The 23,300-nt window shown below is 41.5% G+C and overlaps 1 protein-coding gene and 1 long non-coding RNA gene across 3 annotated transcripts in view; one reads left to right on the forward strand and one right to left on the reverse strand.

Moving 5' to 3' along the window:
- Positions 1-5,476, reverse strand: part of LOC115373413 (uncharacterized) — a 19,161-nt gene extending 13,685 nt beyond the window's left edge. Inside the window, exons 1-2 of the long non-coding RNA XR_003929536.1 lie at positions 5,464-5,476; positions 5,139-5,140 (exon numbers count right to left, since the gene is read on the reverse strand). This is a non-coding gene — a long non-coding RNA (uncharacterized LOC115373413). The remainder of the gene's footprint in view (positions 1-5,138; positions 5,141-5,463) is intronic.
- Positions 1-23,300, forward strand: part of ago3a (argonaute RISC catalytic component 3a) — a 40,169-nt gene that overhangs the window by 2,070 nt on the left and 14,799 nt on the right. For both annotated transcript variants that reach the window (XM_030071784.1, XM_030071785.1), the window contains exons 2-9: positions 12,523-12,694; positions 14,360-14,480; positions 14,796-15,004; positions 16,969-17,105; positions 20,042-20,176; positions 20,566-20,653; positions 21,900-22,047; positions 22,307-22,426. In XM_030071784.1, coding sequence (XP_029927644.1) covers positions 12,523-12,694; positions 14,360-14,480; positions 14,796-15,004; positions 16,969-17,105; positions 20,042-20,176; positions 20,566-20,653; positions 21,900-22,047; positions 22,307-22,426 — 1,130 coding nt within the window. The remainder of the gene's footprint in view (positions 1-12,522; positions 12,695-14,359; positions 14,481-14,795; positions 15,005-16,968; positions 17,106-20,041; positions 20,177-20,565; positions 20,654-21,899; positions 22,048-22,306; positions 22,427-23,300) is intronic.

Below are 23,300 nucleotides of genomic sequence, written 5' to 3' on the forward strand. Positions count from 1 at the left end.
CTTTGCTGGCTAACTGACTAACCTCTGGGCTCCTCTCAGGTGGGACAGTTCCCAGTATCTGTAACAGGCCAGGAGGTGTTTTCCCATGAGCTAATGGCTAACTGAAAGCAGTTGAGCAGCTGTGTAGGGGGGGGCAGGTGTGTTAGTTGACCATTTCACCCTGTAAGTCAGTATGTAAATAGTTAGGTTGAATCACGTTTTCCTGTATACATTTGGGGCTTGTGCATGCAAGTCTTAGTGAGGACTTGATATTGTGCGTGTTTGACCACAATTGTGTATCACCAACTGCCAAAGGGCCACCGGTGAGCCCTGTGTCTCGGTGAATGATTGAAAGGGGGCCCTCCATCAGTCCATCAGCGTCTCAGAAAGCAGCGTGAGAAAATGCAAATTGATTCCACAGCGAGCGTATTAACCGACAGCCACTCTTCATACCACTGGTCGTCTGAGCAGCAATGCAAGCAGCATGGAAAGCATGGCTCTAGTGAGATTAGCACTGCGGATAAAATGAGTGCAAGGCTTTCAAGCTCTAAGCAAATCAAATCCATTTTGATGTGCTAACTCTGTGGTATGAAGACGCCGTGCTGACAAACGGCTCGACACTTGATACTGAGGGGGTTTTGTTTCTGGCTCAGCTGCAGAGCAAGGGCAAGTTAGAATGTTGATCAAAAAAACTTTATTATAAACATAACCATATCACAAACTTCATAGATATTCTTTATCCTGAATGGAGACAAGAAAGTGCCTTGGAGATGACTTTTGTTGAAGTCACTGTAGTATTTTGTGGTGTTTTGTGGTCAGTCCAGTGTTCACATAATAGCATGATGTTGCCCATAGCAGTGTAACCCAGATGATGTCAGATGATGTGAGATGAGGAATCCCTCTCTCCCTGCTGGGTTGTTTAGAGGGTTAAACCCACAGTGTTTGACTCTACATGAGCGTAGGTGCTTCATATTGTAACGGAAGCCCTTCATATGCTGGCACCCACTGTACACACCTAAACAGCATACAGAGAGATGAAGTTTACTGGAAGATGATGAGATATGGCAGACTCTTTTAAAGGGACCCCCCCCCCCCATGCCTGTCACACTACACTTGCTAACCAGGGGGTATTTGAGTTGGCTGGAGATGACTCAGCCTGCGATGACAGGCAGCGCAGGTGGAGGTGGATTTTGCAGTCCACTAACACAGCATTCAAGAGGAACAGTGCTGGTCTCAAGGACAGTTTTTTTGGGGTTATTTGCGGTCATGTCTCAAATTAGCCTACTTCCTGCTCCTTTGTCCCTCTGATGTCTTATTCTTATTCCTCTGCCAGTCTCTCTCTCTCTTTCTCTTTCTCACACTCTAGTTTTCCCGCTCTTTTTCTTTGATTCACAAACGTTTGTCTATTCTTTGGTTACTTCAAGCATCTCCTTGTCTGTGCCTCAGTGGGAAACTTTGACTTCCCTGTCATTCCTCTAGTAGGGTGGCTCTGTGTGGATTTTCCTCAGACAGTGGCTAGGCTTTTAGTGAGGGCTTAGAACTTTATTTGCAGTCTCTCCCTATAATACTCAGTTCATTCAAGCAGCCCACTGACAATAGATGCCCCCCACCGCCCTTTCCCCAGCCACCCATAAGGCCAACCATAGGCATATTGTGGTAGGTTTCTATGGAGAGTGCAGTTTGCCGTTGCACTTTAGGCTCATTGTGGCAGAGGGAGTCGCCAGCGGCTTTATTTTGCCAAAGAAAAAGCGGGAACCCCTCCTATAGCCCCTCTTTGATTTTTCAAATCTGCCGCCACTGAGTCGTTTGAGGCGCCACATCTTGTTTTCGTGTACCAGTGCTCAATCCACCACAGACAAGCAGGGAATTGTGACTGTTGTTAATTTCCCTTTTGGGGTCAATGTACCTTGGATTGAAATCAGTTCTGTTTTGTTCCATCACAACATATATACTGATATATTCTAACATGTTCTCTATACTAATGCAAATGTGTCCCATCATTTTCTCTTTTGTTGTAATGCAATTTAACATGTTCTCTTCCATCAGATTCTGCTGTGCCATTACTTTTTCTAAGGTATTTTATTGTCTTATATTGTTGTATTTTCACACAGTCCCCATAGGTAGCTTGATATATATTTTTTTAGTTAGATTTATCACAAGATTGCTTTTCCCTCTTTGAGCTTTAATCTGTAACCTTGTAGCCTTGTGTGGAATGTCTGTTTTCATGTTCTCATGTGGTGCTCTTGCAACAGGTCTTAATTAAAACAGCTCCATGTTGGTATGGTATATTGATAGGCAACTCTGTTTGTTGGCTGACAGATGCTGCCGGAGTGCGGGGCTGATGGCAAATTCGTGGGTGGGCTTTGCAGACAGAGAGAAAACACGAGGGATGGAGAGAGTTAGGGGGGGTACAGAGGAGGAGGAGGAGGACGAGGAAGGCTGGGGGTTGTGATGTGTCAGTGAGATTAGAGGCCAGACCAGGCTGCTTCGTTCTTTTCCACCTCCTCCTCCTCCTCCTCTTGCTTTTCCCCTTCCTGAGGTCTGGTTTGTGGGGGAGTCATGAGAGGCACATTGCAGGGGGAGGTTGTAGACAGGAAGAGTGGGACCGGGGTGGGGTGGAGGGGGCAGAATAAGACAGACAGAAGTCTGCCTGTTTATCAGTAGAAGGAGAAAAGTTCCGAAAAGCCCTCCTCTTTATTCCATGTAGCCTTGAAATTAGGATTGTTAATTGTATTGCCTTTTTCCTCCTTGAACACCACTGTCCCTGAAAGCCATCCCTACTTACTCACACACACACATGCACATAAAAACACTGTCTCTCTTTATCGCAGAATCGTAGGCAGAGTTTAGTGTAAACAAATGTTTTCCACATGCCCAGTCAAGCCAGTAGGTCCGAGTTCTACTTGACCCTGGTGATTTTTTTGCAGTGAATGTTTCCATCAGCCCACCATACAAAAATTACTGCAAACACATTTTTAAAATTGAATTACTTAAAATGCATATGATATTAAACAGAAAAATTAATGAAAAATAAAAATCTAAAGTAATTCATATATCAATTTTGAATAAAATTGAAATGCATAATTGCTAACAAAAACTGATTTTGATATTGCGTGTTTGCATGATCCTTCATATAGCCAGGATCATTTATGACATGTAATACTCACTTTTAGACTATTTTATACTATCCCATGTATTTAAACAATGCATTAACAGGTGTGATAGGTGTAAATATGAGAAATATGCACTAGGGGGTTCCACATCCACTAAAGTAAGATGTAATATGGCTGCTATAATTTGAATTTAGACTCTGTGTGGCCTAATTTTAGCCTAAACCGTTTAGACTTCTTTTAAACAGCTAATCAACATGAAATTGCTCAGTGGGATGGAAAACAAACAAAACATAAACCAGAGCGGAGATTAATGAGTCTCTCCATTCATCTGCCTTGCCAATACATTAATCAGACATGATGAGGGTTGTCAATTAGCTACTTTGCCAACATACTCACTAGGTATTGGAGGCTCAAGTGTGTGTATGCACTAATTGTTCATGCGGTTTTAAAAAGCAAGTCATCTTGAACCAGCTTACTCAGACGTTGCATACAAACTGCACACATACTGCGGGACTGATTAATCGTTTTCGCCTGACACAATTCTCTACCGGTGAGGGTGCATCCAGGGTGACTGGTTAGAAGAAGCACAGTTGAAAGGAGCGCGGTCCTGTGGCAGCACAGAGAGGCAAAGGCCAGCTGGTGAAACGATACAACCAGAACTTTTCTGTCAGGAGCTGGCCAGACTGACCAATCAGCTGGTCCAAGTCACGATAAAGTCAACAACCTCCCCTCTTGCCCCCCTTGTTCCACTCAGGTTGGCCTAGCAAGACTGCTAAGACAGAGGGCTCCATTTAACCTAGCCCAGCAGAGTCACCTCGCCAGCTTAACGGAGTTAGCACATTCTATGTATGTGTGTGTCAGGTTGTGTGTGCCTGCCTGTCCATGTCCATGTTCGTATTCATCCATCAAGCTGTCCAGCAGCAGATTTACTGTGAGTGCTTCTTTGCATGTGTGTTTGTTTGTCCCTCCATACTGCTACTGATCAAAACTTGTGTCTCTCTTTCTCATGATGACCTCAGTCAGCCAAGCCATACACACACTTGAACACACACATAGACAGACATACTGTATTACAAAATCTCTCTCTCTCTCTCTCTCTCTCTCTCCCCCTCATCACACTCCCTGCCATTCTCTCTATCTCTCTCAGCCTCAGGTTGTTCCTGAGGGAGATTTAGACATTTTCTCATGTTGTTGTGACTGACCAGGCCCTTCCCAGTACACAGCTGCCGGCTGGTGTTTATGTATAGCAGAGTGGCAGTGGCTCCCATGGGTGCCAGAGTGAACACTCTGAGGTTGATGCGAGGAATAGCAGGGAGAAGGTTGGCTGTGTGTGACGTGCATCAATCTCTCCTGCCAACTATCAGTGATTCTGTATGTGTGTGTGTATCTGGGCTCTCCCTGCTGTGACTGACGCCATTGTGCCTCGCCACTGAGCACTCGCCCTGTTCCCACAGCCCAGGCCTCTCTGGATTAGACACACAACAGCTGTATTGTGTGTGTGTGTGTGTGTGTGTGTGTGTGTGTGTGTGTGTGTGTGTGTGTGTGTGTGTGGGCCTGTATGCATGTGGACGTGTGCACTCGTTGGCAGCGCGGAGAGCCTGAACAAGTTCAACGTTTGTACAGTGCAGGGAGTTTAGCAGGGCCTGGATGCCGGCCTAGCTTCTCACTATCCAGTTATTCTGGCTGTCAGCCCACTGTGTACAGTGTGACTGTGTTGTGTTGTGCTGTAACGCAAAAAAAGCAGTTTCAGTAAAATATTGATATATTAATGAAGACAGGGAAATGAATGGTGTAATATAGGCATATATCTTGATTTTAGTTTCCAGCATTAGCATAATATTTATGGAAATGATTAAGAAGAATTACAGTAACTTATCACTCATGATCACAATATCACGAGCCATATTATTATTATTTTAGCGGTAATTGTGCACCTCTGTTATTGAACGATATTTTATAATGGGATACTCATGCTTTTTTTTTCTGTTGTAGGTGCTTTGTTTTTGTTTGGTAATGACATTAACAACAACGGCAAAATTTAGTTACCACTAATGCTGAATGAAGTGGAGTCGATTGGAAAGCCATGACATGTTTCCTCAGTGGAGCTAGTGATTAATTTCACAACAACTAGCTCTGATTAAATAGCGACATAGCTAATGAGCACCAGCACATAGAACTTTGCACTCAATAATGGTTCCTTCTAATGTTGGTGATGTAGGAGTTTGCACTTTCGATGAGAGCATCCACTACAATAAATGCCTCTGATGTAAATGTAATGGGAAGTTAATTAACTCCAGAAAGTTAAACGCAGATTGCTAAGATTTTTCTGTTCTTGATAGCCTTGATCTCACATGGTAGGAGACAGTACGACAGTGATTTTTTATTTTATCATGTGTTCAGATTGATGAAAGACGGGCTGCTTCCTACTCAAAAATTCTATTGAGGGACTGCAGTGAAAACAGCCTGTTTTTAATCATAAGCTAGAATTAGACCCAGATACAGTGATTGTCTAGTTGCATAATGAAGGGTAGCAAGGACAGGCTCTCAGCCACATGCAATAGGTTTAAGGCTTGAATGGCAATTTCTATCCATATTTGAATGTCTGTCAAGAGTTTGAACGCCTCAGTCTGATATGATCCTTTGTGTCCCACAACCTTTCAGTTCAGTGTCAGGAAATGGAAAAACAAATTGAAAGACAGAGGTAGGACAGATTCTTCTCTCTCCTGTTTATAGCAGCATGCTCTTCTTGTAATTATCTGAGCATACACGCTCACACACACACGCACACACACCCACACACACGTACACACATATCCATAGCGATTCAGAGTAAAGTAAACACAGGGAGGTTTCCTTGAACTTCTCACTACTCAGTGACATAGACAACAAGCCTTTGATGTGTGCGTGCAGAGTTGTGGTTGACTTTTTCACTTTTTGTCATGGCCAGATAGCATGTCATCGACCGGCAGCGGAGGTCATGGTATTCCTGGATCGCTGCTCACTGATCAGCGCACAAAGGTCAGACTTTGTCAGAATTTAGAAGTTTCTGTAAACTCTCGTCTCTGTGTGTTAGGGGTTGTACAGCTTCCCACACCACCTGCAAACCCAGGAATGCCCGTTTTGACAGTTCTTAAGTTCAGGCCTTAGTCATCAGACACAGTAACCTTGCTTGCACGTTTTTTGTAGTTTTCCCTTGTAAGGTAGACCTAGCTTTATCATATTCTGAATGCCTGTTGATTGATATGATAAATCTTCAGTCTAATTAGTCTGACATGAGTAGCCCCAGGTTTTTATGTTTCCTGTCCAATGCACTGCTGGTCCTGAGCTTGCCATATATGGTTGGTGGCAGCGGGTGATTTGAGTACAGAGCTGGTTTGGGCATTAGAAGCCTGAGACTTGAGTATGCTGCTCCCCCATCTCCTCCCCTGGTTTAATAGTCTTTCCTCTTTGCCCGATCCCCTCAGTCGTGTTCCTGCGGATTAGCACTTTTGTCATGTCGGGTTGTGAATGGCACAGGGACTCAGGATTCTATTGAATAGAGGACAGGTGTTGGATAGGCTTTGCTGAATTATGAGGTTCACAGTGGCTTCTCTAAACATGCTGCAAAAGCATTCGTGGCAGATTTTTGACCTCAAAGCATGTTGCTAGAAATGCATGTAATGTCATAAGCTCCCATATATATTGAGGGTAGATTGGAGTAGCTGTGATATTGACTGTTAAATCTTTTGACATCCTCACAATACTTTTGCACTTTGTACAGAATAGGGATATTAATGGCAATTAATTGATCACTAATTAATCATTCAGCATTTAATCAAGAAATATAAATTATAACCATTGTGACCCAAACTACCATTAGCCTAACTTTTTTGTTAGCTTTACAAATTGTAAACTCACAAACATTTTCAAACATTTCACTACATGCACATGTTTGTTGTTTGTTTAGATCTGCATTATCTTGAATAAATATGAAATACTTCCATAACCACCACATCACATGGGACCTAATAATTCCGGTGTCAGTGCCTCAAGACATTTCTGTGAGTAGCAGAACGCCCAGAGGTCTGCTGAAATGACAGGAAGCTGAAGAATGCAGCGCACAATGAGCCAAATATTATGATGATGAGGCCAGTGTTTTGATTTAGGCCCACAGAGATTGTTTGTTTTGATGCCTGCTTGCATGTTGGCAGATTACCATCAGCCAAACACGAGCCATGACAGTGTTAGTCCTCTCTAGCAGGCACTTTAAACTGGTAACAACATGTTTTGGAGGTCATTTTTCTATTCTAATGACCTATTTTACTGTTAAACAGCAGCACTGATGTCTTCCTAGGAGAAAAGATTAGCTGCTGGCCATGCCTAGTTATTTGTGTTTTTCCAAGTCCTCCATTAAAATAATACTAAGAGATGATCATAGGACGGTGAACACCACAAAGTTTTAAGCTCAGGAATTAAATATGCTCAAACGCTTGGCTAAACGCCTTTAAGAAGGATAAGAACTCAGTTTGTGACATGATGGGAAGAGATTTTGGACTTCCGCTTGAATTCAGTGTTTTCCATTGGTTAGGTCTTGTTTTTAACTGACTTTTTAACTGATGCACAAACAGCACTACCGTGATTTCCTGTGTCAGTTGCCATGACACCAGCCGTCTTTGCTCTCCTTTTCCCATTGTCTCTGTTTCATTTCACACTTACCTTTTCTCTCTGCATGGCCTTCAAATTTCCACTGCTCTCGGCCGCGTTGCAGGAGTTACGTTGCATTCCTGTTGTGTTATCAAGCTGTCACTATCCATCTGAGAGTGTTTCTGAAGCACTTCCTGCACAGATATTAATGGCTTGGTGTCAGAGAACACGTGCTGCTGTGTTTTGAAGAGCAATGGGGAGGATGTGTGTGCATTGGTGCACAAAAAAAAAATGTGAACTTTCTGTGTTTGTGTGTGTGTGTGCATACAAATGAGTTTGCAATACCATAACTTAAAAATTACTGTATGTGTTTACTGTTAAAATGAAATCCACTATGTGTGCAGTTGTGTGCAAGTGTGAGTGAGTTGAATACCAAGGCGTAAACCTTTATTGGCAGGTTTTGCTGTTTTTTTTGCTTTGGGTTTTTTTTTTTTGACATATTTTTTGACTTGCTGTAAGGCCATGTGTTGGCTACAGAACATTAGCACTTCATTCACTGCTGAATCCAAAAGCTGGATGCTCCGCTTTGTGTTTCTCTGCTTGCGGTGGCTCTGTGACTCATGCCGAGTGGAAGCCAGTACAGTATCAGTCCTGCCTGTCTGAACGGCAGATGAAAGTAAGGAAACACCAACCCTGCCCACTCCCTAATTCCACCACTCCCTACTATCCTCCTACTCCTCCCTAGCTGGCTTTACCAGCCCCACCACAACACAGGAACAAATTCCCTGAGAGTGAAGACCCATTCCTATGCAGGAGTGTATCAAGTAAGATCTGCTGCAAACAACGATGACACAAGAATCAGTTCTATGGTACCGCTCAATACCAAAACTTTGAAAGCAATATTACAGTTTTTAATATTGGTAGTGCAACTGGAGCGCTCTTACTGGAACTCAATGTTGTTATTCTAATGTAGCAGCAGCCTGTATGTTTTAACTCTTGAAACACTTGTAGTCATGCTTACAGGACTGTGAATCAAAATCAGAGCATATAATCATACCATTGTATTTGTTGTACATACATTTCATCTAATTTGAAATGAGTATTTTGTTGTGCTGCTCTGTTTCTTACTTGAGAGTTACCAATGTTTCACTGGTAACTCAGTGTTCTTATTCTAATATAACCTGCATGGGTTACATTAGGTTTTTTGTTTACTTATTAGTGTTTATACAATGTTTTTAATTAGTGAAGTGTGTGCTGAACTTGTATTTGCTGTGATATTTAATTAGGTTTCAGGAATTGTTGACTGGATTTGAATTTGACTGGACTGAATAATTTAGACAAATCACAATCCATAGTAGGCGCCAACCCTATGTTTTAGCTCACTTAATAAGAATTTAATAAAATGAAATCGGGGGATTTAGTTTGTCCCTTTTCTGTCCCTATGAGACATTGGGCCTCTGGGGAATTACCATAACAAAAGTGTGTGTGTGTGTGTGTGTGTGTGTGTGTGAGAGAGAGAGGGGACAACCGTGGCTGGAATTCCAGACTTTCCTCTCTGTCATCATGTTATCCCAGCAGGCTACTTCAAACATCAGGCCCGTAACCCCCTCAACCCAGTCAACCTCCGCTCCTTAGCCCACCAGAGGAGAAACGGAGGAAGGGAGCGTGGCAAAAAGCTCACTCCAAAGCCCAACCATAAACAAACAGCAGCTTGTGGTGTCTGGTGTTACCTCATACAAGGTTTCTGTTTTGTTATGGAGAGCTTTATTACCTTCCCCTTGCCAGGGCCCTAAAACTCAACATCACCCACACATGTGAGCTTATGAGTCAAAATGGTGATGAATCACCCTCAGTCCTGACTCTCATTTATCAATGACACATTTGGGGCAGTTTTTGGTTGAGGCTGGAGAGCACCCGGCCTGAGGCTGTGGAGACAGAAAAAAAGAGAGTTGATTAAAAGTGAGAACAAAGCGGTGGTGGGGGGGATGAGTGGCATCTGAGTTTGGTTTGGGGTATGTGTTGCATAAGAATAGCAGAACATCTGATAGCATCTCGAGTCCAATCCTAGCGATGTATCGGCACGTCAGTAAAGCCGTTTGTTTTCTCAAGTGTGATGTGAAAGGCAAGCCTCAGCAGACCCAAAATAGCACAGAAATGAGCGTGGCACATTAACTCGAAGTTAACAGAACTCTGTGTCTCTGGTTCAAAGTGACTCATGTCTAAGATATCCCGTGGTTTGTGTGCGTGTGTGTGTGTCTGTTAGAAGCGTTTAAAGACCAATTTTTTTCAGAACCAAGACAAGTACTATATCTCTGAGTCGTGTTCTGAGTACCTCTCAGTTAGCAATCACTCATGAAACCTAATATTGGCCTTTTACTAAACATATAAAACAATTACAGGAAATTTATTGTTTGCATTTATTGGATTAAATCATGTGGCTACCATTGCTTAACAGCCTTCAATCAAATACTGCAGTGTAGTCCTAGAAAAAAAAAATTAAAGACTGAAAAAACAAAAATAATATCATCAAATGTATCTAATATCTATATCTGTTATAATAACTTTTTACTATAAAGTGACTTTGAGTACAAAGAAAAGTGCTATACAAATAAAATGTATTGTTATTACTGTTAATATAATATAGAAATGTATTAAGTCAGCAAGAATAAAAGGCTAGAATAAGAATAAAAACTTCAAAAAGAACTCCCTTATTGATGAACATGTATTACAACATTTCTTTCCCATGGTGCACGCAGTGCTGCTGCTGTGGGCTATGCATGGCAAGTTGGTGGGTGCCATAGACATGTCACACATGTGCAAGGGATGATTAATGGGATGCATATGCAGTACCTGTAGCACAGGTGTGGCACTGTGGCGCTGGCACTGTGTACAACCAGGAAATATCAAACTTGTCAAACTTATCTTGTGTTCTATCCATGTAAAAAAAAAAAACATTCAGCAAATCAGTTTAGTTACACTAATATTGTTAATGCAAAGCAGCTATTTTGACTTTGTCTTGTTGGTGAGTGTGGTGTTGAATGCTGCAGCTGCAAGAGAAAACAAAGAGCAAAACTAAGCAGGCTGGATGCAGAGAAAGGGAAAGAGTGGCATCCAGGTTCCTCAGTTTTAAAGCATTTGGGAATACAGGACCTGAGTGTCCCGAGTTAGCCCAACTCCACCTACCAGGTAGGCATACCTGCAGAAATAAAGCACACACACTGACGGGCTGTCACACATAGTTGATACTCTATCCATGTATAAAATTAGTTTTTTCAGCGATGGAGCATTGGTCAAGAAGGGAAGAAAAACTACTCAACACTCCCACAAGTGACCAGCGAGGCTTCACGGCACCATGCTGGGGTAATATCTGCAGTGGAAAACAGAATCCACATGTAAAGCAAGTCAAAGAACAGGGTCTGGACAATGGGTCTGGACAGTTTTATGCTTGTTCAGTAATACAGAGTACCATGGTAAAGTTAAAGGATTATAAATAAAAACATGAACATAAATGTATTTTTATAACTTTATTTTAGGGTGAGTCTTTTCCAAATCATCCTCACATATTTGTCACATACATTAATTATCTCAATCCCCACCCCCCAAAAAGTAAGTGACAAATTTTATGGCAAGCTGCAAATGCCAAGACAGAACTGGCAATTTCAGAATAATTTCCACTGAGCTCAGAGAATCACCACACTGCAGACATTTTTTCCTCACATTGTAAAATGCTTTTTTATTGTATTTCATTTTATTTTATGACATGAAAGTACTTCTATCGGGTCAATGTAATTTGCCAATCCAAGCATGAGTACTTATCCTCGTCCAGATGCTATTGATGCAACTTGTGTGTTTGGGTCCGTGTGTGTTTTTATGTCTTTGTGCGTGTATGTGTGTCAGTCTGCATGTGTGTGTTTTCCCCAGTTGTTTGCTTTAAAGCTGATGCACCACGATACACTCACACACGTGTCAGTATCTACAGTGCTGGGTTTGTTTTTCATCGCGTCCGTGTATTTTTCATGGCTGGCACTATTCTCCCTCAGCATATCTACATCTTCTCTGTACTTTCCTCAGATGTTCCAGGGGTCAGTTCAAGTTTAAAGTGCAGTTCACAATATGCTCCAGAGGTTAATGTGATAATAACAACTTTAACTTTGATAATCATATGAAAGAAACAGATTCCTGCACAATACAGAAAAGAAATTGGCAATATAAGCAATACTGCAATGTCCAGACCCAACAAATAATATGGTGTTTGAGTGTGTGTCTCTTCAGCAGTGTTTGATGTAGAAATCAGGTGATGTGTGTTTGTCATTTTGTGTTTTTCCACCACAGTAGCAGGGGAGTTACCTTGACATTTGGGGATTTAGCCTACTATTATTTTTCTCCATCAGCCACTTGTCACAGTGCAGAGAGAGAGAGAGAGAGAGAGAGAGAGAGAGAGAGAGAGAGAGAGAGAGAGAGAGAGAGAGAGAGGAGAGAGAGAGAGAGAGAGATAGAGAGAGAGAGAGAGAGAGAGAGAGAGAGAGAGAGAGAGAGAGAGAGAGAGAGAGAGAGAGAGAGAGAGAGAGAGAGAGAGAGAGAGAGAGAGAGAGAGAGAGAGAGAGAGAGAGAGAGAGAGAGAATTGGCATTTAAGTTAAACAAAAAAGCCACTACCAGTGGCTTTAAAACATTCATTTTAACATTTTAACCCTAAATGACAAAGATGGATGAGCTCTACAATAACTTTTCTTTTCATCTCTCTGCTCTCCCTGCCCTTACTTTCTCTCACTCTCCTCCCCTCTCCTCCCCCTATTGCTTTCTTCCCAGGAGCCGTTGGGGCCCAGTCCCTGTTCTCCGTGCCTCGGCGGCCTGGCTATGGCACCATGGGGAAGCCCATCAAGCTGCTGGCCAACTGCTTCCAGGTGGAGATCCCAAAGATGGATGTCTACCTCTATGAGGTGGACATCAAGCCTGAGAAGTGTCCGCGACGAGTCAACAGGTACGGAGTGCCTTACAGGATATAATGCTGGTTATTGTCAACGTGGTCCTGGTCCCAACCTGGTTTTCTTACAAAATACTACCTATTCTCTCCCTGATTAGATGGTCAAATAAGATGGTCATCAATTCATCTGCCTTGGTTATTATTAATACTACTAATAAGCTTTATTTATATAGCACCTTTCATAAGACAGAATGCAGCTCAAAGTGCTTTGCATGAAAAAGTATTAAAAACAAAGCAACAGATATTTTAAATAGGAAATATTAAGACAATAATAAAAAACAACAAAACAGTAAAATTGTAGAAAGTTAAAAAGAGATAAAAACAGAAGGATAAGAAAGGATTATTACTGGTAGTAAAAACAACAGATAATAGTAGGAAACTCAGGATAATCAAATTCAGGATGTAAAAACCGTAACAATAAAAAAAAAAAAAAATACCAGAAGTTTAATCAAAAGCAAGACCTTGAAAATAAGTTTTTAGCTGCTTCTTAAAACTATCAACAGAGGTTGCCTGTCTAATATGTAGTGGAAGTATGTTCCAAGTCCTGGTTGCTACAAAAAGCTGCCTCACCAGACTTTTTGTAATTTGTATGTGGCACATTTGGAGCATACAGTTTGGAGCACGCTCTGACAAGCAATCTGAATGATATGAAGGTGCTAGGCCATTTAGGGCTAGTAAAAGAATATCAGAGTCTATCCTCAGCACTGCTATTAAATCTGGTTAATCAAATGATAAGTCAAACCTTATTCTCACTGCTCTCACAAATGTAGCTTAGTTTATGTGTGTGGCCAATGTGGCAATTAGATATATATGTCATAGCTGACATGCATAACTATAATTATGTTATCCATCGGGCACGGTACAGGAGCAATTTCTTGTCATTCTGTTTTTTTATTGTTGTTCTCTAGTTTTGCTGGAGCGAAAATAGACAAGCATGGAAGCATTGCAATATGCTATCAATATTATATGATACCTTTATTTAATAGTCCAAAACTGTCAGTTTCCAATGAATGAATGATGATACCCAGTTCCTATAGTAATCCTGCAGGAATATTACAGATATTTTTCACTCAGTATTTTTCTTTTCACTCAGTATCGTTTTTTCTTTGTTAGATTGCTCTGTAGCTTTGTTTATTATCTGTCTTGTCAGCTCTGTGCCTATAACTGAGTATAATTAAATAGTCTAAGGTAACCTTTTCATTGTAGGAATTCAGTTCCCTGACTGAAGCCATAAACTGAAAAGAAAATAGTCTATTTTGTATAGATTTGGGTTTTTTTGTGGTTCTTGTTTGTTTGTTTGTTTTTGTATTGCCTTTGTGGTTGAACCTGTAAAAAATTGCTCTAGGTAAGTTGACTTAGCTGTACCTGTTGTACCTCTTAAATAAACTAAGCTATTATTTTGTAAAACCTATCCAACATCTTTTGTCTTGGCATTGATTTGCATTTGGCATTTAGCTGATGCTGAAATGCAGAATAACTCAGTGAGTGAGCAGGGCAGGGTTAAGGGCTTCAGTTTCCTCCCAAACAACACACAACAGTTCATGTGGGGATGAAACCTTTCAGTCACAGGATGATCTTTCTAAATCTTTCCAAATTGTGAAATATTTTCAATTTTAGGTATCACATAGTAAATCATGATTTTTGCATGTGTGTATTGTGCAGGGAGGTGGTTGACTCCATGGTGCAACACTTCAAGGTGACCATCTTTGGAGATCGCAGGCCAGTTTATGATGGGAAGAGGAGTCTATACACAGCCAACCCATTGCCTGTGGCGCCCGCAGGGGTAAGTCAGGAAATTACACACACACACACACACACACAAACACACACACACTCACACAGCCTGTTTATGATGGCCACCACCTGAACCCCCAAAAACCCAGCCATAAACACACAGGCACACAAAATTATAACAACCTGTCATCACCTGAGCTCAAATATGCTGTGCCCAGTCAAACATAGTGCACCACACACACACACACACACACACACACACACACACACAAACACAAACACACACCACGAAACCCAAGTTAATTACACACATGCCCATGCAGCCTTGTCCAAACTCTGTGTGGTTGATCTCTTATTCTCACAGGTGGACCTGGATGTCACTCTGCCAGGCGAGGGAGGGAAGGACCGTCCCTTCAAAGTCACCATCAAGTTTGTGTCTCTGGTCAGCTGGCACATGCTCCATGAGGTGCTGACAGGCCGCAGCATGCCCGACCCCCTGGAGCTGGACAAGCCCATCAGCACCAACCCAGTACATGCAGTGGATGTGGTCCTGCGACACCTGCCTTCCATGAAGTGAGTTGCTGATGTTCCCTATTGATCCAAACCGTGCACATGATGTGAACCCCTGGTATAGCATGGCAGCTTCTTCAGATTCTTAAAGGGATGTGTATAAATGTAGTATTTTTTCTTCTCCTAAGGATTGTCACAGTATTTGCACATTCCAAGTAAAATCATTAGTAATGGATAATGTACAGCGAATAAGTCATTATTTAAGAATAAGCCCCCACAGAGGGAATCAAGGCTCAAGCAGAGGATTGTCTGAAGAGGATTATTTTACAGTAATGACCAGCAGCATGTACATTTTCCTGCCTGCTGCAAAGCTACTCAACAAAGAAACGGAAAACATAGAATAATGATATAAAATGACATTCCAAAAAAAAAAAAATCACATCAATTAGCTAGCCTGAAGCAGAACTGCAGCCACTGCAGTTTAAACAGTGTAAAAACTGCTGTTGAGTCTCTAACCAGCACAGTTGTTGATTTTAATGATCACTCTCCTCCAGTTCAAAATGAAGAAAAATCCACCACAATAATACTCACTGATTCTCAAATGATATTTGGTTATTCTGCCGCATGCCTAGATTAGTACCACTACAGGCACTGAGCAGGTACTGTCTGTTATGTTTGGCACTCAGTCTGAATTCATATTATCCATTTAGATGGCAAGCCTGAAACCTTACACTTCTTCCTGTTTCCTTGTCTAGATTTGCTCTCTGCAAATATGGATTATTACTTGTATTAGGCTATCAGTTACAACCACTGCCACTACTGTAAAAAAAAAAAAAAAAAAAATGAAGCAACATTTTTTGCTGCTGGGATATAATTTCATGGTATTTTGGTCTAGAGATGGCTTCACATAGAGTAAAGAATATATTTCCAAAAAACTTCAAACCAATAGCTTTATGTGAGGGGTCAGAGTGGCAGAGCTGAGTTTTATCAGCTCTGCCGTTCTAAAACGGACTAGCCAAAGTTTCCCTTCTAACACAATATTCACAAAACAAACACAGAAGTGATGATTGTAGCCTTAAATGTTTTTGCAAATCACTCATTTTATTTCATTCTTGAGTGTAAGAATGATTTTCAGCACTTCTTTAACAGCTCTGTAGTTTCATCATCTGTGACATTGTGCAGCCAATTCCCAGTCAGTCAAGGAGAAACAGGCTACCAAGGCCTGAATGCTTTTGCTACCTCCGTCCTCAGCCGTTAAACAACTTAAAGCTGAAGGCCGATAAAGTCAGTTACACTATGACAGTCCTTCTGATACTCAAAGTAAATATATTTTTTTGTCATAACAGCGCCAATATCAACATTCTGATCCCAGCGGAAATCAAACACGGCTTATATGTGATCTCGCAGTATACCATACTTGACCTCATACCATCTTCCACTCAATATAACTTTGCTAAGCCCCAGCAAACTGCAGTTGAACACAATATCGGAGTTGCTTTAATGAAAATCTGTTTCCAAACCAATATTAAAGTGGGCATATCGACACCTTTCATTTGGCTCCGTTTGCAGGTGCCTGGGGCTGGGTATTGCATTGGCATGGTGACAGACAGCCAGTGTGGGATTCACAGAGAAGCCCATGTACCATTATTAATGTGGCTCCTGTGCAGAGCGATAAGAGGTCGATGAGGCCAGGCAGCTGGTGTCGCCACCCTTTCATTTCATTGATGTCGTTTCTGCCTGTATTGAAGAGCAGCTCAATGTGACACTGTATAAACAGCCATTGACCTACTTTATCAATCCAGGTTGTGTCAGCTAATACTAATTCCCCATTTCCTTTCATCTCCTGTCCCCTCCGCTGCTTACCCCATGTTCCCATTATTTCTTTATCTTTCTCTCATTTATTACTGCATTTTCTTTCTTTTCTATATTCTCCTTTCTCTTTTTCCTGCCTCCTTTTTCTGTCTCCCCTCCAAACACTGTTTTTTTTTCTTGTTTGATTCTGACTATCCATCCATCTCTCCATCCAGGTACACTCCAGTGGGTCGTTCCTTCTTCTCGGCACCAGAGGGCTATGACCACCCACTGGGTGGGGGAAGGGAGGTGTGGTTTGGCTTCCATCAATCTGTACGCCCTGCCATGTGGAAGATGATGCTCAACATTGATGGTGAGAACCAAAATTCAGTGTTTCCTTCATTCGTTTAATACTAATGCTCCCAAACAAGGGCTGAATGATATGGTAAAAAAATAAATAAATCATATTTTATTTATTTTGACACAAGCCGTGATTGCAATATGATTCACAATTTTAAGGGGAATAATAATTTTTGCATCATAATTTTCATTTTCAATGAAAAAATGATTTAAATGATGATGATGCTTCCTTAAATCTGGGCAGTGCAAGTTTAAGACCAGGGCATAGCACCACAGTACTCTCCTATCAAAAATTGCAACCCCTACGATTTGGACATGTGACTTGGCTGTATTGAGATTTTGATAATATTTTGATTGATTGCTCAGCCCTACCCCAACAAAGCTGCCCTTCCAGATAGATGAATGTAAAAAGTTTATCATCTGGCCTTACTTCTCCTGCTACTTAAGAAATAATAATAATTTACATTTGCAAATAAAGCTGAGTTGTCCATACATCCAAACATGCATATGATTCTGAGTGTGTAATAGCACCTGTGTAATCTTATTTTTTTTTGGAAAAATGTTGCATTTACCCTTCCACACAATCACAAATAAATCGTTTTCTGTGTGACTATAACTTCACATCTGTGTGACTATAACTTCACGTCACGTCTTTCACAGATGAGGAAGTGCCAGCAATTATATCTTTAAAAAATATCAGAATAGAATAACATGTGGTTACCCTGTGATGATTTGTATCTTCAAAAGATTTCTAGAGATGTAGGATGTAATGATGCTCGTTGAGTGAAAGTGAAATTATGTGTGAGAAAATCTAAAGGTATGACCTAATCCTTTGTGGAGGAATAGTTAATGCCTCGCTCAGAAGAGTGCTACCCCTTGCAGATGGGCAATATTGACTGTCTGAAGCACACTTTGATGACCTGGAATAGCTTTCGGCAGTGCAATCTGTAATTATGTGTGAAAAATGTTCAAATGTCTGTGTGGACTTATAGGTGGCCAGGTGAGAGTGAGACTGAGTCTGTGTGTGAGAGAGAGAGACAGACAGACAGACGGAGAGAGAGAGAGAGAGAGACAGAGAGAGACAGTGTATTAGAGGGACTTGGAGAAACGTGGGTTCTTGGCCGTATGGGAACTGACTAGCCGGTTGCTGTGGAGACAGAAGGCAGCATATGTGTGTACGTGCGTGTGCGTTTGTGTGTGTGTGTGTGTGTAACAGAGAGACTGGTGGGTGGTGCAGGGGTCAGAAGGGTAGCTATGTTGAGGGTTTTCTTGAGACAGCTTTTGTTTTGCTGTGAGCGTTTGAAGGCTCTGTCTCCAGTTGAGTGTCTGTCGCTCTCTCTGTCTCTCGTTTTCCCGCCCTCTCAGCCTTAGAAATCAATTGGCCCCCTCAAGTCTTTCTTCCGCCCTCTAACAACGGGCTAGAAGAAGTCCAACCATCTGCAAATCATTCTTTTCCTCTTCTTCTTCTGTTTGCCATTGTGTACTCAAGCAGTGAAAATGTGGGAGCGTGAAAAAGGGCGCCAATCGGGTGGCATTACATAAACTGTTTGTTTAATTGCATACACTTGCAGACATAAACATGGGCACACACTCTGACACTTGGGATAAAGTTTGACCAAAAGTGTATATCAGAAGTGGTTTTTATTACAGAGAAATGAGAACTTTCAATTTTAGATTTACATGTATGACTCATAGACACTTTCGAACAAACAAAACTCAAATCAAAACAAAGCGTGGGGAGGAAGTAATGTGAAGTGATGTCACTTCCTAGTCGTGGTGAAAAATGGATACTAATGTCTCATGGTGCCTTCCAGAGGAGAGTGTAGGTGCATGGTATTCACCTGCGCTCTTGTGTTATTCCCCAACTCACTCATGGATGTGTGCCTGCAGCGCTATCATCACCCACGCTGTCAACAACAGGTTTCTCTTCGTCACAGCAGCCGAGGCAGATTGATCGTCACCAGTTGCTTGTCACAAAACCACTCTCTTTTTCTGTTTCCTCTGTTGGATCTCTCTGCATTTCGCTTCACTTTCTGTCTTACTTGCTTCCTCCATATCTCTGTCTCATGTTCTCTCTTTCTCCACGGTCCCTGTCATATTTTCTGTTTGTATTTAATCGAGATATAGAGATAATATACAACAGACAAAACAGAATGTCACCCTTTGACTTAATCCTCATAGCAGACAAGAAAAAACTCCCCAAAAAACCCAGAGCTGGACAGGGAAAAGTGGAAGAGAACTTGAGAAGGAGAGGAGGCTCCTTCATGGCTAGACAGGTGTGCAAAAAACGTCGACCCAGTGGGCAAATTACAAAGCAACACAGTCAAAAAAAAAAAAAAAAAAAAGAAAGTACATCTTTACTCTCGGTTTAGAAATTTGTGCATGTGGTTTACAAACCATGCCCTTGGATTACAAAGCCATGCCCACAGATTTACAGATTTACACTCAAAATCCAAGGGCATGGTTTACAAATCCATGGGCATAAATTTGTAATCTGACGGCATGGAGTATGAATCCGAGAGAATCCGCACTGATTTCTAAAACAAGAGTACAGATTTACACATGGGTCTTTTTTATTTTCGAAAATGTCCCCAGGAGGGTCCGTACAAATGAAAACACTCTAGCAGACAAAATAAAGACAACACAGTCCACACAGTCTTTTGAGGAAAAAGACGCCCTTCCTCATGTATTACATTTTTCTTTGGCAAAAGTAAAAGCACCCTGGTGACACTTAACATGACACATAACAGCTACACGGTACATTCATGAACACTAATTCAGTCCTGATGTCAACTATCATCAGATATTCATAGTGGGTGATAGTGTGTCCATTTATTTAATGAAGATTTCAAAATATAAAATAACATACTATATTCCATGCTATCCTTTCTTTCTTTTTTCTCTTTTTTTTAAATGATCTATAACCCTTGTCTTGAATGTGTCTTGCAGTGTCTGCCACAGCCTTCTACAAGGCCCAGCCAGTCATCCAGTTCATGTGTGAAGTGTTGGACATCCACAACATAGACGAGCAGCCTCGCCCCCTCACAGACTCGCACCGGGTCAAGTTCACCAAAGAAATCAAAGGTGAAAATGAGTCTGTCTCTGCCTTATTAATCAACAAGTCACTAACTGAGGTAGTGTCTTTTCAACTACATGCACACTGTATATTTGTGTGTTTCTGCTGCCCACTACCTCCCTGATAAAGGCTGCTTGAATCCTCATCAGTTCACATTTTTAACATGTTTTAGCCCATTTAAAAAGGGAATTTAACTTTTGGAACTCCATTTTTCACTGTGAACGTGTTTTACATGTCACTAAATGAAAGGGAGTGTTAATACGAGACTGATAAAAGGGTGTGTCTGGGTGTGCGTGTGTGCCTGTGTTTGCGCACACACGCGTGTGTGTGTCACATTTGGCGAACACACACACCCCTATGCTACTACACCACACCAACGCCTTCTGTTATTCACCAGGTCTGAAGGTGGAGGTGACGCACTGTGGAACCATGCGGAGGAAGTACCGCGTCTGCAACGTGACCCGTCGGCCTGCCAGCCATCAAACGTGAGTCAGCCTCCGGGTGAGGGAAGAGGAGACTCTGGGTGGAGTGTGTGGATGTGCTGGGGGAAGGGAACACCGACGAGGATATGCTCACCGATTCACCAGCAAACCACATAATGGCTGACTCATCCGACAACCAAGTGGTCAACATTAGTCATCCATTAGTGAAGTGGCTGTTTTATGCAGCAGCTCATTTGCTGTGTTTGTTGTCTAGAATGGACTACTTTGCTGTGTTTTTATTCATGACACGACTGTCACAGAGATTGATATGCAATTGGAATACAGTGAACAAACTTTTTTTTTGTTTTGTTTTGTTTTTATAAAAGTCACTTAATGGCTGTGTGCCTTAAAAGTCTGCAGCTTCAAACTGAATATTATCAAATTTAATTGATGTGTGCTGGTGCAATGATATTAGTAAACTGAATCAGTCTGTTTGTGGACACGAATAATTTAATCCTCTAATTTAAAAATCAGATTGGACCCTCCCATGTATGATGTAAATAGAAGGCAAAACCTGGAGGAGATCCACTAACAATGAACTAGAGGCTTGAAGTTTTTGACCTTACTGAATGTCTCTTTGCACTTCCAAATCTGCAAGGTGAATCAGGAAAATGTAGCTACTACAAATGTGCCTTCACATCCATCAGGTTAATTTCTCCATTAGTCAGCTGAGGATTGTTTTTTAATGACCCTGAGCTTTCTTACATCTTTCTTAGAGATTTGGTCATTGTTTGGGCAAAGAAAAAAGGCAATCCACTTAAAAATAGAATTTGTATAGTCTGACACTGTTCAGTCTTTATTCATGACGCATGATGCACAGATAAACATTAGCACATAATCTTGGATAAACATCGATTCTGACCAAGATCCCAGACCAGATTTCTCCTTCGATTGTCGAGAGAAGTGAATCAGGGATAAATTGGCCCTAAACTCCTGTAGTCTGAGCCTGGCATAAGCCTCTCTTGGATCTCAAGGAGGCCTTAATCTGATTGGGTTAAGTCAGAGAACCTTGTCTGCCAGTGCTCTGCTATACATACTGTGCAAAGGAAGAAATCTGACCTAATGTTCATTTAACCCATGATTTGTTAGCCTATTTCTGTTCTCTTCTTACATACAGAGGAAATAACCTGGCATTGCGGAAACATTTGCCGTGCCACCAGTTGCACACCTAGGTCTCATAAAATAAATGAAGCTGATTGAGTCTGGGGCAGTGCAGCTTTTTGACACAATTATATTCTGTCCTCCCCAGGTTCCCTCTGCAGCTGGAGAACGGTCAGACTGTAGAGCGCACTGTAGCCCAGTACTTCAGGGAGAAGTACAACCTGCAGCTGAAATATCCACATTTGCCCTGTCTACAGGTGGGCCAGGAGCAGAAGCACACCTATCTGCCCCTGGAGGTGAGAAAATAAAAGTTTTTAGATAGACACCACCATTCCTCTTTATTTTGAGGAATATCATATTATCTGAAATTTAGCAGTATCCAATTACTCTCAAATATGTAGAATGAATTTGTGTGAACTGTATGCCCATGAAACAAGGTAACCCTGAAAAAGTTTGCTTGTGGCTAAAAAAAAAAAAAAAAAAAAAAAAAAAAACTTTACCAGGATAAATAATGGTTAAAATAGTTTAAAAGGTTTTGCCTCTTGTGCCTTGCAGGTGTGTAATATTGTAGCAGGTCAACGGTGCATCAAGAAGCTGACAGATAATCAGACCTCCACTATGATCAAAGCCACAGCTCGTTCGGCACCCGACAGACAGGAGGAGATCAGCAGGCTGGTGAGTAGTGCACACCTGATGGATGTCACTCCCAGTGATGAAATGTTTGAATACACTTACTTAATTATGTAGTGTTTGCAAATTAGTGGGTATTGCTTCAACACCAATACACTTGAAATGCCAGACTGATATTTGTTCATACTCAATTTGTCTTATTTTGTGCTTAAATTAGTAATCATGGAGAGAAAACTACTTAGAGAGAAGTAGAGTTTCAATTACACCCACTATGTAATGTATCAGTAAGTGATGGTTAAATAAATATTTCACAGAAAGCAAACATGTGAGACTAAATGCACGAGTAATGTTTATTTTAGCATGTCAAATTCAGACACAGCCACCTAATTGGACACCACACCACTTTTATAACAGTCCCTATTTGCTTGCTGTGTTTCCCATCTTCATACATCCCTGTTAAATTTTTACGAAGGCATGGCATACTTTGTAATTGCCTCTCCCAGGAGTTCATTATATATATTTAGTAGAGGTGAGTCCATGTAGATCACACATCCTGGTTATAAACCAAGGCTGCCTCGGTTCAACAAAATGCCAGTCATAATGGCTTTAATGTGTATGAACCCGCTGCACTGTCTCTGCAGTGTTTTGTCTGGGGAGAGACTGACAGATTGTACGTTGCCTCTGGTCACCATCAGATTAGCAATGCTCATTCAGCTGTTGTTACCTTATTAAACCCCCTGCTCGATCTCTTCAGTCAGGAGCAAAATGACGGGTGAGGCTGACAGGAAATCATGGTAGACATCGCTGTGGTGGCATTTTCAGTTAGATGCACCATTGCTTGAAACTGACATGGCATTGTGGCTGTATTACTAGAGATTTAGGAGAAAAGAGGACAAAACAGACATAAGCTGTGTCTGTT

This window comes from Myripristis murdjan, chromosome 16 (assembly GCF_902150065.1).
Source record: "Myripristis murdjan chromosome 16, fMyrMur1.1, whole genome shotgun sequence".
Lineage (NCBI taxonomy): Eukaryota > Metazoa > Chordata > Actinopteri > Holocentriformes > Holocentridae > Myripristis > Myripristis murdjan.